The sequence below is a fragment of the Spermophilus citellus genome, assembly GCF_964194105.1.
Source record: "Spermophilus citellus genome assembly, chromosome: 5".
Lineage (NCBI taxonomy): Eukaryota > Metazoa > Chordata > Mammalia > Rodentia > Sciuridae > Spermophilus > Spermophilus citellus.
Genome location: NC_138186.1, coordinates 112,796,463 through 112,811,665, shown reverse-complemented (window position 1 = coordinate 112,811,665; position 15,203 = coordinate 112,796,463). Strand labels below are relative to the sequence as shown.

At 31.6% G+C, this 15,203-nt stretch overlaps 1 protein-coding gene across 4 annotated transcripts in view; it reads left to right on the top strand.

Annotated features, from left to right (window-relative positions):
* The window catches only part of HACE1 (HECT domain and ankyrin repeat containing E3 ubiquitin protein ligase 1), an 83,229-nt gene that overhangs the window by 31,235 nt on the left and 36,791 nt on the right, over nucleotides 1-15,203 (top strand). For all 4 annotated transcript variants that reach the window (XM_081295580.1, XM_081295579.1, XM_081295582.1 and 1 more), the window contains 4 exons: nucleotides 4,675-4,771; nucleotides 4,944-5,045; nucleotides 6,091-6,197; nucleotides 8,690-8,840. In XM_081295580.1, the coding sequence (XP_081151706.1) occupies nucleotides 4,675-4,771; nucleotides 4,944-5,045; nucleotides 6,091-6,197; nucleotides 8,690-8,840 (457 nt within the window). The remainder of the gene's footprint in view (nucleotides 1-4,674; nucleotides 4,772-4,943; nucleotides 5,046-6,090; nucleotides 6,198-8,689; nucleotides 8,841-15,203) is intronic.

Here is a 15,203-nt window from a genome sequence, read left to right as displayed (position 1 = left end):
AGCTTACAGAGAGAAGCAGTGTACAAAAAACTGTAGTGATTCTTCTTTTTGATTTAAATTCTAGTGCTTTCTTGGTATCCCCTAGTATTGGTTCTAGAATTCTCCCATGGATACCAAAGTTCTCTAATACTCAGATCCCTTATATAAAATGGCCTAATATTTTCATATAAACTATGCATATCCTCCTGTGTAGTTTAAATCATCTCTAAATTACTTATACCTAATACATTGTAAATCTTGTACAAATAGTTGATATACTGTATTGTTTAGGGAATAATGACAAAAAATCTGTATGTTTGTTTTAGACTGAAAGACCTGCCTTTCCTCTTTAGCTTCTTGTTGGGTCTCTGATGTTATCTTGATCAGACTGATTCAGATTATTTATTGAACTACCTTTGTTAGGAGCAGTTCACCAAACATTGTAGTGAATCTTTGATTTAAATTTTATGAATTTAAAAATTTATAAAATTTTAGACTCTTATGTTCAAGGGGCCCTTATGTACAGGAGCTTTTGGATCTTTATACATCTAGATTTTGTCTAAATCTAATCATTTTCTTATACTTAAAATTTGGTTGGTTGGCTAGAATAGCAGTACCTTCCATAGAGTTCTTAATTTATGAATAATATAATTGTTTCATTACCTGAAATCATACCCTATTTAGAATTTATCTTTAGATCAGAGTTTTCTTTGAAGCTCTGAATTTGAGTGTCTCTCATCACTCAAAAATCTCATAGAATCTCAGATGTTAACATGTCCAAAGTACAGTTTCTGATTTTCTTCTTCAAACTTTCTTTCAATTTTCCTTATTCTCCAGTTCTTTAAGCCAGAGACCAGATCATTATTTTTTTATTTCTCTCTGGACCCTCAGGTTGGAACTTATTTAGTAAGTTCTGTAAATTCTACATTCAGAATTTGTTTTGAAACTTTTCCACTCTTAAACTCACTGAAACTGTTACGTCTTGTCTAGAGTACTGTAGTAGTTATCTTCATTTAGCATTATATTCTCCAGCTCCATCCATTTACCTGCAAATGCCTTATTCTCTTTTATTGATGAGTAATATTCCATTGTGTATATACATCACGTTTTCTTTATCCATTCATCTACTGAATGGCATCTAGGTTGGTTCCACAGTTTAGTATTGTGAATTCAGCTGCTATAAATATTGGTGTGGCTATGTGACTGTAGTATGCTGATTTTAAGTCCTTTGGGTATAGACCATGGAGTGGGATATCTGGGTCAAATGGTGGTTCCATTCCAAGTTTTCTGAGGAATCTCCACACTGCTTTCCAAAGCGGTTGTACCAATTTGCAGTCCCACCAGCCATGTATGAGTGTACCTTTTTCCCTACATCCTCTCCAGCACTTCTTATTGCTTGTATTCTTGATAACTGCCATTCTGATTGGGGTGAGATGAAATCTTAGTTTTCATTTGCATTTCTGTAATTACTAAAGGTGTTAACACTTTTTCATATATTTGTTAATCGCTTGTATATCTTCTTCTGAGAAGTGTCTGTTCCGTTCCTTAGCCCTTTTATTGATTGGGTTGTTTATTTTTTGGTATTAAGTCTTTTGAGTTCTTTATGTATCCTGGAGATTAGTACTGTATCTGATGTGCGTGTGGTAAAAATTTTCTCCTATAATGTAGGCTCTCTCTTTACCTCAATTATTGTTTCCTTTGCTGAGAAGAAGCTTTTTAGTTTGAATCCATCCCACTTATTGATTTCAAGTATTTTCTGTATCTTCAGATAACTTTCATTCTGTTAGGAAAAGTAAGATTTTGTTGAGATGTATAGATACAGTAAATTAGTGAGACATGTATAGAGTTTTAGAGCTTTGTAATAGTTATAAAGGGGTAAAATTCAGAGCATGGATTCATAGTTCCTGCCAGGCAACTCCTTTTAGTTATCAAACTCTGTAAATAGCCAGGTAAAATAGACCTTAGACTCAGAATTATAAACTGTTAGATTTGGAACATCCCCTTAGAAAATACGGTCATTTTGTTTCAGGCTATTCCAAAAAATATCTCTTCTGTTTGTACAATTATATATTCTATCCAAGTTCTCAAATTCACAAAGTCTGAAGTTAGAAGAATGAAAGTGTTTGAGAGATAACTTCTATTTCCTCTTCAAGGAAGTGAAAATTATCTGAATCAATGTTAAAAAAAATTCATTTTGCTAAGTTTAGTTGCTTTTCTCACTTTCAAAGTAAAGTTTTTGTATTAGATGGTCTTTTTAAATTGTGGAACTTCTTTGAGCATTTGTTAAAATCAGCCTTATATTTTAATGTCTCTGAATTGTAAATTTATTTATTTTTGTTGACTTTATTTTTTTTTTTTTTTTAAAGAGAGAGTGAGAGAGGAGAGAGAGAATTTTTAATATTTATTTTTTAGTTCTCGGCGGACACAACATCTTTGTTGGTATGTGGTGCTGAGGATCGAACCCGGGCCGCACGCATGCGAGGCGAGCGCGCTACCGCTTGAGCCACATCCCCAGCCCATGTTGACTTTATTTTGAATCAGAAGAACTCATTGAATAACAAGATCTAGGGTCTACTGATTGCTACCTCCAGAGTATAATGGTTCTAACTGAAAGAGTAGTAGTACAAGGAGAGCTATCAGAGAAAGGCATGTGGATAGGAGAGTTGTTTATTCTAGACTAGACTGAATGACCAAACTGAGTGGGTTGATAAAGGTTGAAAGCTAGATAGATATTTTTTCCTTGTAATTCTCACTTGTGTTCTTCCCTTAAGTTCTTATTTTGATGCTCTTTTCTTTTTCTTTTTTTTTAACAAAGAAAGTGCTATGAAATGTGTTTTTTTAAAAAAATATTGACTTTTTTGTAATCGTAGTTGGATACAATATCTTTATTTTATTTATTTATTTGTATGTGGTGCTGAGGATTGAACCCAGGGCCTTATTTTTAATATTTAAATTCTTTTGGAGTAAGCAGTCTAAAAATTTGGGTGTTTGTGGTAGAAAGGAGGTCAGGTTAGACTTGAGAAAGGGATTAGAAAGTGAATGGAAGGAAAAAAATTGACCAGAGTTTGATAAATAGTTACATATCTCAAAATGTTATGAGTTATTGTAGGATTCATATTAACCATCCATAATTCATAGAGAAAGACTTTAAAAGATTTTATTTTTGTTATGGAATCCAGATTTTTTACTTTTCTTTTTTTATTAAATTATTTTTCTAATTTGTTACATTTGACGGCAGAATGCATTTCATTTCTTATTACACATATAGAGCACAATTTTTCAAGTCATTGTTGTACACAAAGTATTTTCACACTTTTTGTGTCTTCATACATGTACTTAGGGTAATGATGTCTAACTCATTCCACCATCTTTTCTACCCCCATGCCCTCACTTTTCCCCTCCCTCCCCTTTGTCCTATCTAATGTTCCTCCATTCCTTCCATGCTCCCCCCCCCCCCCATCACCATTATGAGTCAGCATCCTCATATCAAAGAAAACATTCGGCCTTTGGTTTTTTGGGATTGGCTAACTTCACTTAGCATTATATTCTCTAACTTCATCCATTTACCTGCAAATGCCATGATTTTATTCTCTTTTAATGCTGAATAACATTCCATTGTGTATATATCAAAGTTTCCCTATACATTCATCTACTGAAGGGCATCTAGGTTGGTTCCACAATTTAGCTATTGTGAATTGTGCTGCTATAAACATTGATGTGGCTGTGTCCCTGTAGTATGCTATTGTTTAAGTCCTATGGGTATAGACCGAGGAGTGGGATAGCTGGGTCAAATGGTGGTTCCATTCCAAGTTTTCCAAAGAATCTTCATATTGCTTTCCATATTGGCTGCACCATTTTGCAGTCCCACTAGCAATATATGAGTGTGCCTTTTTCCCCACTTCCTCACTAACACTTACTGTTGTTTGTATTCTTGATAGCTGCCATTCTGACTGGCTTGAGATGAAATCTTAGAGTAGTTTTGATTTGCATTTCTCTATTTGCTAGAGGTATTGAACATTTTTTCATGTATTTGTTGATTGATTGTATATCCTCTTGTGAGAAGTGTCTGTTCAGTTTCTTGGCCCATTTATTGATTGGGTTATTTTTTTTTTTGATGTTACAGGTTTTGAGTGCTTTATATTAGTGTTCTATCTGATATGCTATTGGTAAAGATTGGCTTCCATTCTGTAAGTGCTCTATTGACTTCACTGATTGTTTCTTTTGCTGAGAAAAAGCTTTTTAGTTTGAATCCATCCCATTTATTGATTCTTGGTTTTAATTGTTGCACTATAGGAGTCTTATTAAGGAAGTTTGAGCCTAATCAACATAATGGAGATTTGGGCCTACTTTTTCTTCTATTAGGCACAAGGTCTCTGGTTTAGTTCCTAGGTCCTTGATCTACTTTGAGTTGAGTTTTGTGTATGGTGAGAGAGAGGGAGGTTTAATTTTATTTTGTTACATATGGATTTCCAGTTTTCCCAGCACCATTTGTTGAAGAGGCTATTAAAATATTTTATTTTTAGACTTACAAATGATTTTCAAAGATAAAAACTTGATCTTCCAAGATGTTTATGTCTGTCTGTATATGTAAAGCAAATATATCAAATTGGTAAAATATAATAAATTGGCTATTTAAATAAATTTATTAAAAATAAAAAAACATTTTATTTTTAATTTGGTTCTATTTCTATATAGTCATGGTCAGAGAGATACAGCACAGATTCTTCTATTACGAGGAGCCAAATATTTGCCAGATAAAAATGGAGTAACCCCTCTGGATTTATGTGTACAGGTATGTTTTCAATATATATTTTGAGCCCATTTAAGATAGAAACTGAGAATAGTAAAAACATTTTTTTCATAAATGAGTGGGTGAGTGCAAATATTTTTATACTGTGAAGTGTAAATGACTGTTAAGAAAAACTTTATTTTTGAAGTTGAGTAATTTTAAGTCTTGTTTTTAGGGTGGATATGGAGAGACTTGTGAAGTATTAATTCAGTATCATCCTAGGCTTTTTCAGACTATTATTCAAATGACACAGAATGAAGACCTCCGAGAAAACATGGTAATATAATTGTGATAGTAACTTGGAAATGAACAAGCTTTATTCAGGCTTATATATGTGAAACTTTCCAAATGTGCTTAGTAATTTTATTTATTAATACAAATATTTTAATAATTTGAATATGCTTATCTGCACTATAGGATAAGTATGAATTCCATTTATTCCTTCATATCCATGGGTTCTCCATGCATGGATTCAACCAATCAGGGGTCAAAAACATTTTTAAAAATTGCATACGTACTGAACATTACAATTTTTTTCTTGTTGTTTCTTAAACCATATAGTACAAGAACTATTTGCATAGCATTTTTATTGCATTTGGTATGAAAAGTGATCTAGAAATGATTTAAAATATGTGGAAAAAGGTTCATAGGTTATATGCAAATACTATGCCATTTTATATAAAGAACTTAAGTATCTGCAGATTTTGATATCCTTGGGAATTCAGGTGTTAGTCCCCAGAAATACCAAGAAACATATGTAATAATTAACAAACTTTGGGCTAATATTTGGCCTTCTAACTCTTCTGTTCTGTGGATCTTTGATCTTCCCTTAAGATAACCATTCCCTGTGAATAGAGGAAACGAATCTGAGGAGGAATGTCATGTTATGATTTGTAATCACTAGTTTACCAAGCACTGTTTTTTTATTTTTGGTTTTCTTTTTGCTATGCTGGAGATTAACTCCAAATCTTTCTGCTGCTTGGCTACATCCCCATCCCTGAGTGCTATAATTTATAGTAGCTATAATCTTAGAAAAATTATAGAATTTAAAATTTTCATATTTCCATAGATACATATTCATATTTCCATAGATACACTAGGTGATTTTTATTATATTTTGAATTGTTGTTTATGGTGTAATTTTCAACAAAATTTTATGTTATCATCTATCATATTAACTTTTAAATTTATACAAAGCAAAGTATAAAGGTTTCTATTTTAGCCGATTGGCTTTAAGGTGTTTATTAAATTAATAAGTACTTAATTTTTTGACAAAATTTAACAGTTTATTTAATCTCAATTTTTTACTTATAAATATTTAGCTACGGCAAGTTCTGGAACATTTGTCTCAGCAAAGTGAAAGCCAGTACCTAAAGATTCTTACAAGCCTTGCTGAAGTTGCTACAACAAATGGTCACAAGCTGCTTAGGTAAGTGTTTCAGCATTTCAATAGGGAGCAGTTTCTTCCTGAATAGTTATTCTGTTAGGTGCCTTTTTGCAGTGGTAAGATATTATGAAAATTTGCTGACGTATCATTATTTTATTTAAAAGGACCAAGATAATCACCTAAAGAAACTTTGATCTTAAAGAAACTGGAGCGTACTTGAATGAGTTTTGGCATATGTGTTTGGAGGTTTTTGAAAGTATTACTTAGACTAGTTATGTAAGTAAATACACATGAAGAAGAATCCAAAAAGTAGTTCAGGAATCTTGCTCACTAATTTATAAAAGTGAGGCTTTTCTTCAACTTTTCAAAATACTTTTGAGATTCAGCATGAAGTTTTCTCCCTACCCTGTCTCATTTCGTTTCTTTATTCTTTCCAGAAGTTTTTGTGGTTTTAGTGGCTCATCACTAAGTCCATGAAGTTAATGCCTTTATATTACTTCATTTTATATATATGGCATTTTCCCACAGCTACACTCTTTTGTGGTTAGTCACCCTAATTAGGAGTAAGTAGCTATTAAGAAATGCCCTTGAGCTATATAATTCTCTGTTATTACATATTAATTTATAAATTTGACCCTCTTTTAATTTAGATGCTTTTCTCCTTTGTATTATTATTATTATTGTTATTTTTTCACTAGTCATCTCTATATTGATAGGTCATGATTGTCTCCTACCTTTTTAGTTGCTACTGAACTTTTTTCCTCCCAACAACATGCAGGTTCTATAATTCATCTACATTGTCAAATTCATGATTTTAGTCCTTTGTTTCATTTTCCCCTCAACTTTTCATATACTTCAGATGAGAGTCATTTTCTGTACTCTAAGACTCTTTATTTTTTCTTGGTGCCAAGATCACTTTCTTGCATTCTTTAAACTGTTCAAAGTTTCTTCAGTGGTTCTACTCAATATACAATTTGCTAGTTTAAAAAATTATTCTCTTTGCAACTACTTTTAGAATCTTATCTATAAGAATTATTGAATTCCAGGTTCCCATAATGTGCCTCTCTTATTTTAGTCATTCCCAGTATTACACGTTGTTGATGAAGCCTTTCTAAGATTCAGATATGCTAATTAAAAGCATGGTCCTTGGAGCTTGCCAGACTCAAGTTTAAATCCACACCATTACGTGGCCTTAACAACTAACTAACTAAAGACACACCATTTACTAACTGTGTGGCCTTAGCAACTAACCTTTTGGAGTTTCCTTTACTGTTCATTCATGCATCTAATGTGTATTTTTGAATGCCTGCTGCCCGACACCAGACATTCTATTAGGTAGTTGTGAATAAAACAGACAAGATGTCTCCTTATATTCAATTTGCCGTTTAGTTTGGATTTTGTTCCATTTTATTTAGAAAGTGGTAGTAAATACTTTAATGAATAGACATTTTCTATTCCCATATTATTATTCCTTATTATTCTTTTTAAATGTTAACTAGAAATGTTACCATGAATTGGGTAAAATATACAGAGGACTTTTGATAATTAGATTCATTACAAACACAATTATGCCATTCTGCCTGAAAATTCATGAAACTCCGTACTCTGTTTGTGCAACAGTTATAATACAAAATAATTGATATTAGAGATTTCAAAATAAAATATTCCCTAGACCCCCAAAATTATTTATAGATATATTATTAAATTAAGTATGAATTTAACTGAAGTTCTTCAGCTTCTCTGTGGAAGAGGAATGATTGGTATTTGTGATTATGACTAATCCCAAGGTACTTTGGGGTTCTGAAGGGCTTTTAGATGTGTTTAAGAAAGTTTATATTTTGTATGATTTAATGTTAGTTGAATTTTTTTCTTTTTTTTTTTTTTTTCTTTTCCACATTGGGGTTTATTTCCTATGTTTATGTGGAGTCATAGTACAACCCATTACATAGAGAACAACCCTAATGCAATTATTTGGTAACTTTAAGATTATTCAATTTGTGAATATTCTATATGCCAATAATTGGTTACTCTTGTTGGACAGGGAGGGCTATGAAGTTATGGATAGACTAGATAGAGTTTCAGCTTCTTAGTTTAAACATTTGAGCAATGGGTTGGTCTGCTTTTGTGCAGCTGTATACTTTTACAACATAATACTTATAGAGTTGGTTCTTTGTGAAATGTTTTCAGAGTTCTAAATAGCTCAACTTAAAAATGTACTTTTAGAAGGGAGAATTGAAGATTACCTTGAAGTTGGAGTATCAAGATACCAATTGTTCTAGAGGAGTATCCCCCACCCCCCACATTTACACCTTGATCTTGGTTATATTCTGGGTACTTTAAAATTACTATTCTATTAATAAGCTATTAAAATAATGTATATTCGATACTTTGCTGTTAAACCATTTTGTTTCCTATCATGATAAGAAGAGAATTTTACCCCAGTTTTATTATGAAACCAAAGGTCAGGGAAATGAAACTGTTAAAGGTATAGTTTGTTTGCTCCATCTAATCTATTCATGTTTTAATTTTTTCAGCCTATCTAGCAATTATGATGCTCAAATGAAGAGCCTTTTAAGGATTGTGAGGATATTTTGTCATGTCTTTCGAATTGGCCCTTCCTCCCCCAGTAATGGAATCGATATGGGTTACAATGGGAACAAAACTCCAAGAAGCCAGGTGTTCAAGGTCAGACAAGAATATGTTGTTGTTAGGCAGACATATATAAAAGATGAATTTGACAAAGCATGCCTTCATTAATTAGACGCCACACAAACAGGGTGTAATTTTGGTTCATATCTGTACCACTTGTTTTTTGTTTTTATTTGTGGTCTTGGGCCTTGCACCTGCTAAGCAAGTTCTCTACTAAGCCACATCCCCAGCCCACCTCTACCATTTTTTAAATTAGGCACACCTTTTTTCTTTCAGTTCTCTCTAATCAATATAAAGTTTAACTGGTGAGCTTTCTATATTTTCTTACATATAAAATTTTTATTTAATTAGTGTTTTATTGTAAGCATAAAGATATTTAATGTTTAAATTTAATTTTATTGAATGTTTTTAATGTAATAGACAACTACCATTTAAAAAATTCTTATTAGAAAGAAAATATCTAGTTTTATTAAATTTTATTATTGTGTGTATGTATGTTGTGTGTGTGTCTCTGTATGTGCTTTTAGAAGTAAAGTTACTTGCTGGGTGTGGTGGTGCACACCTATAATCCTAGCAACTCGGGAGGCTGAGGAAGGAGAATATCAATTTTGAGACCAACCTCAGCAACTTAGTGAGGCCCTAAACAGCTTAGTGAGACCCTGTCTCAAAAAGTAAAAAAAAAAAAAATGGACTAGGGATATAGCTTAGTGGTAAAGTGCCTCTAGGTTCAATCTGTCGTACCCCCCCTTAGAAAAAATAAGCAAGGTTGCTTTTATTTACTTGGTGTACTAACAGTTAATTCCAGGGATTACCTCAGGAAAGAATCACTGAGAAATTTTCTTAAAATATTTTGTATTGCTTCTGCAACGTTTTTTAATACAGGTACAAATGAGTGGAAGATTGATCCTTGGAAGAATGATTCCATATAAAACCAAAGGCAGCATTGTTACCCATGTTAAATTGTAATTTTATGAAGTAAAAAAAAAAAAATTAAAAAATAATACACACACACAGGTAGATAGATATTACTTTATTGCTATTAATGCTTGTTTGTGGTACTGTATATATTTTATTTTTTGGTGATACTGGAGGGGTGCTCTACCACTTAGCTATATCCCCAGCCTTTTTTATTTTTTATTTTGAGACAGGTTCTTGCTAAGTTGCCCAGGCAAGCCTTGAACTTGTGATCCTTCTGCCACAGCCTCCCAGGTAATTGGAATTGCAGGCATGTACCATAGCACTCAGCATTGTGGGATTGCATTTAAGTTAATATATTTTAATAGTTATTATTATTATTACATATATTTTTTGTGGTGTTGTTTATTAAACCCAGGGCCCTGTGCATGCTGGGCAAGTACTCTGCTTCTGAGTCACACCCCCTGCCCACTAATGTTGTTTTTTAAAAGGTAATTTTTCTCCAGAGATTTTCATGGTGTAAAATTTTCTTTTGGCATTCATGAACTTATATTTTTTTGTTTTTTTATTTTTATTTTTGTAGTTGTAGATGGACAGCACGTCTTTATTTTATTTGTTTATTTTTATGTGGTGCTAGACATCGAACCCAGTGCCACACAGTGCTAGGCAAGTGCTCTGCCATTGAGCCCCATTACATCCAAAAAGCAATGTTTTTATGTGCTACTTCCTTGAAAACTAAATTAATAACTCTGCTATCTATAAAATTTGAAGCTAAATTAGTAGTCTCTGTTAAATGATTCTTTTTTTTTGTAACATGGAAAAACTGGTAGATACTTAAAAATAAATGTTTTGCAAACATTTTGACACTTATCTATTTTTAAGTATTAGAATAGGTATAAGAGAAAATCAGTGTTGGAAATAAAGTTTTCAGTTGTATACATGTATGTACATTTATAGGCCTTCCTCCATCGTGCTACCTTTTGGATGAAGAAAATTATGCATCATCTTTTAATTCAAACTGACTTTTCGTATATCACCTCCTCTAACACTAGTTAGGATTGACAACTTGCTGTCATTTTAAATCTCAGTCTAAATTATTGATTTATTCTTTTAGTGCTGTTTAAAGTGAGTTTTGCTGCTCATTCATATCATATTTAATTGTTCTTCATGCATTCTGGCATAGCTCACTATTAGGACTGATTCTACCCTTGATTTTACTTTCAGCTCATCCTTTCTGTTCATCTAAAATGATAAGTAGAAAATCAAATCAGTTATAGATATGGTCACTGTTATCTAAATTCGGTATAGATTATATTCAGTATTGTCTGATTTTCATTGTTTTTAAAATTTGAATCTGTCACTTACTTGCTAATTGATATCAGAAATTAAGTGTATGTTAAGTAGTCTCTCTACAGGTATTTCATGCTCGATTTAAATGTCAATTTTCTATTTAGGCAGTCAGTACACTTAGGGTAAAGGAAGATATCATTCTTTTTCCTTTTTACGGAATTCAAACTTTGTGTTTTGTCATGTATCTGTGATTGATATATATATATATATATATATATATACACACACACACACACACACACACCCACCCACACCCACACACATACATACACACATACATATATATATGTATATCTCTATATGTATCCAGCTATCTGTCTATAAAGTTGTTTCCAGTTTCTTTTGTTAGTATCTTCATTTTTTTTTTTTTTTTTTGTGGTGCTGGGGATTGAACCCAGGGCTTTGTGCATGTGAGGCAAGCACTCTACCAACTGAGCTATATCCCCAGCCCTTCATTTTATTTTTAAAGGTGTTTTCTGCATCATGAGTAAGTGCTCTTGCCTCTTTGACCACTTATTTTCTCTTTAAATTTTCAATTTGCATTTTGGTAAAATGTTTTTATTCTAAAACTCAGGTAATTAAAAAACAATTAACAAGTGTTGACTTTTAAGAAATTTATTAGTCTCTTTCCATCCAATTTTATGAATAAAACGTGGAATTTTGGGGAGATAGCAAAATGATCTGCCTTCCCTCCAGTCTGGCTAAAAATAGACATTGTACATTGCCATCATGCCTGTAAGGTCTCCTGCTTTGTGGGGTAATACAAATTAAAAATCTTTATTGCTGTTGAGTTGCACAACATTAGACTGGGAATACTATTTTAACTTACATTTTGTGTAAGGTAGCAATTGATCTCTACTTTCCATTTCAGTGACTAGGTACTCTAACATGTTACTTTATTGTTAGGATTAACTAATGGGTTTTCCATTAAGAATGAGTGGGTTTATAGGCCATGTGTTTTTAGTAGGTGAAATTGTTTAATATCCTGTTATTAGTTTTCTGATTTATTTTAGAAGTCCTTTAAGTTAATCTTAATACTAACCATTCTTTTAGTGTTAAGAGATTTTCATCTAGAGCCTTTGGAACTTTGGAGTATTTGAAGGAGAAAGTTGTTTTTATTATTGTAGTGAGTAAGCAAGCATGAGGAAGACAGTTTAGGTTATTTTGAATCTGATGTGCCCTTTTTTGAGTGTGAAATAGTAAGCTGTGACTGTTAATAGTTTCATAGAATTGTATTTGGAAAATTTGGAAGCCAAGAAAGATTGAAAAATTAAACTTTAATATCTTTTGGGTTGTGACATTTAACATTATTGAATTTAAATAGACTAACAAAGAATTTCAAGGTAGTACCCCCTATTAATGAACTGTTAGTATCAATTTCCTGTCACATTTCTACTTTACTTCAGTATATCTTAAAATTTAAAAAAATTGTTCAATAAATTTGGAATTCTGTATTATAGTGTAGAAATGTAATTTAAAATGTTTGTAACTCATCTATGATTGTCTTATTGTTACTATAGAGGTAAATGTGGCAATCATTCAATAACATGAAATGAAGCAATATTTTCAAAGTGCCGAGGAACCCGCTACTATTTTCTTTAGTAATTGACTTATTTTTCAGTAACAATTTATATGTATGGTGTTTTGTATCCTATCTAATATATTTATTATTTATGAATTTTGAAAGCATCACAGATATGGTATGCAATAGTTTATTTTTATTTATATTTTTGCAGTGCTGGAGATGGATGTTAGCCAACCACTCTGTACCAATTAGCTAGAAAACCAGACTGCAATATTTTATTTTAAAATTTAAACTTCATTTTAATCTTTTTTTGGTCTGTGGCTGCTGCCACAATTATAAATTAAAGTTATTTTTTACGGTATTCTTGTTTGTGATTGAGGAGTGCTTTTTTAAATAGATCTTCAAAGAGACAATTTCTTATGTAAAGTTACCTCATGGTTTGAATTTAGGTTTAGTGTATGTGTTGTGAAAAAAGGAAAGGTGGTAGCAAAAAGAAAAGTAAAGAAAGACCCCTAGTGGCTTATATCCTTTATTTTTTTTCTTCCTATTCCTTGTTGAAAACTCTTAACTTTTAGGATTTTTGTATCTATCTTTTCATACAGATCCATTGTATTGTTATTATTTTGTATTATTCAAAGTTTGCCTTTAAATTTTTTTGCACATTGCCAGTATTTGAAAATAGGATTGTAAGAGTTTAGGCCCAGTGTTCATCTACATGATCAGCCTGTATCATTCTTGCCTTAGGCCTCATCTCTATCCACTGTGTCCGTTTTCCAGGTTTTATCACTTTTCATTTAGAGGCCAATTATTTCTTTTTTCTTTGGTTTGAAGTAATTTACCTGACCACATGTTCTTTCTATTTTGGAGTTCATTTTCTAATGTAAAACTAAATAGTTTGTGACATAAAAAGTTCTTATTCAGCTTCTATAGCAGGTTTACTGTTTTGCTCATGAGGAGTAACTGTAGGCTCAAACTTGGATGGTGATTATAATTCTAAGCCATTTTCAGTAAAAGTGTCATGTCACTGTTTATAGCAACTGCCCTTCTTTAAACAGCAGAGGCCTCAAATCTTTCAGCTGTGACCTAAATTTAGAAAAGCCCTCTTTGTGGATAAGTGGGGTCCTTATTTCAGTCTCATCCAGGGTAATATTAATTTCTCTTTAAAAAGGAAACTGCTTTCCTGCTTAATTAGTTAGTGTACTAAGTTTTGTTGATTGTAGTAGTGGTAGTTCAGTTTATTTGTTTTGTTTTTGCTTTTTGGTTCACCGTATGAATGAAGAACTAGTGATGATTTAATTACTTGCAAATAATAAGTACAATATTCTGGTTACTTCATAAAGTTCTGGATTATTGAACAAACAATGAAAATATTGTAAAGGTATTGTTAGATAATAATTGAGAAGAATTTTCTGGCATAACAGGTTATTAAAACATTCTCTTAAGATTTCAGAAACAAATATGCTTGCGTGATCTTTTTCCATAGTATTTTCTAAAAGTAAGATTATTTGTTTAGTTAAAATATTTTAAAATATTTAAAATACTGTGTAAGATGAATGATAACCCCTCTACTCTCAAACTGTTAATCCTTATTTGGGATTAAAAATATTCTAGCAGCTCTTTTAATAAAAAGTAGTTGGACATTTATATTTGTTTTAAAACTACTAATTATTATAGATCATGTTTGTATTTCATTTTTTTTAGTATTTGGTCCTATTGTAGCATTTTTGATAAAGTGATTTAAATATAAAATGTTATTTGCTCTTAATTCACAGAAGACATTTCACTATTCTCAGAAATATTTTGAATATTGTAGGAGTAAAAAAGCAGTTTGATTTCCCCTCTTCCCCCTTATTATTATTATTTTTAAATGTTAATTTTTTATATATATATATATAAGTTGTAGTTGGACACAATCTTTATTTTATTTATTTATTTTTATGTGGTGCTGAGGATCGAACCCAGTACCTCACACATGCTAGGCGAGTGCTCTACTGCTGAGCCCCAGCCCCAGCCCCAGCCCCAGCCCCATTAATCTTGGAATTAAGAGTTTGCAAGGAGCTGTGAGGGCAAAGCTGAATGGTAGAGTTTATGCTTAATATGTGTGAAGTCTTGCATTTGGTTCCCCAAACCACACAAAAAAAGAATTTGCTAATTAGTATTTTGATAGAAGTTTGGTAATTGTGCTTCTTTATTAATTATTTGAGATAGAGTGTATGTATAAACAAGATATATTGTATGATTATATACTTATTCATAGAAATGTCATATTTTAATCATTTCTTATGATAAATTATCAAAATTCTAGGAATTCATGTAAGAAAGGAGAATTTTAAACTGTTTATTAGGTTCTTTGGGAATTCTAATTTTATTTTAAGTTGGAAATGGCTTATTTTTGTTTTATTGAAAATTATTGACATTATTGATAATTATTGATAGTAATTTTTAGGGGTGTTATGAAAGTAGAGTCTTAAAACTAAATTTTTGAAATTGAAAGAAGAACGATTGCTTATAATTTATTGTTAGATTTTAGTTTTATCTTTTTATTACCAGGAATACATACACAAATAATTAAATTTTGCTATAAATGAAGAAATTATCATTTATATGAA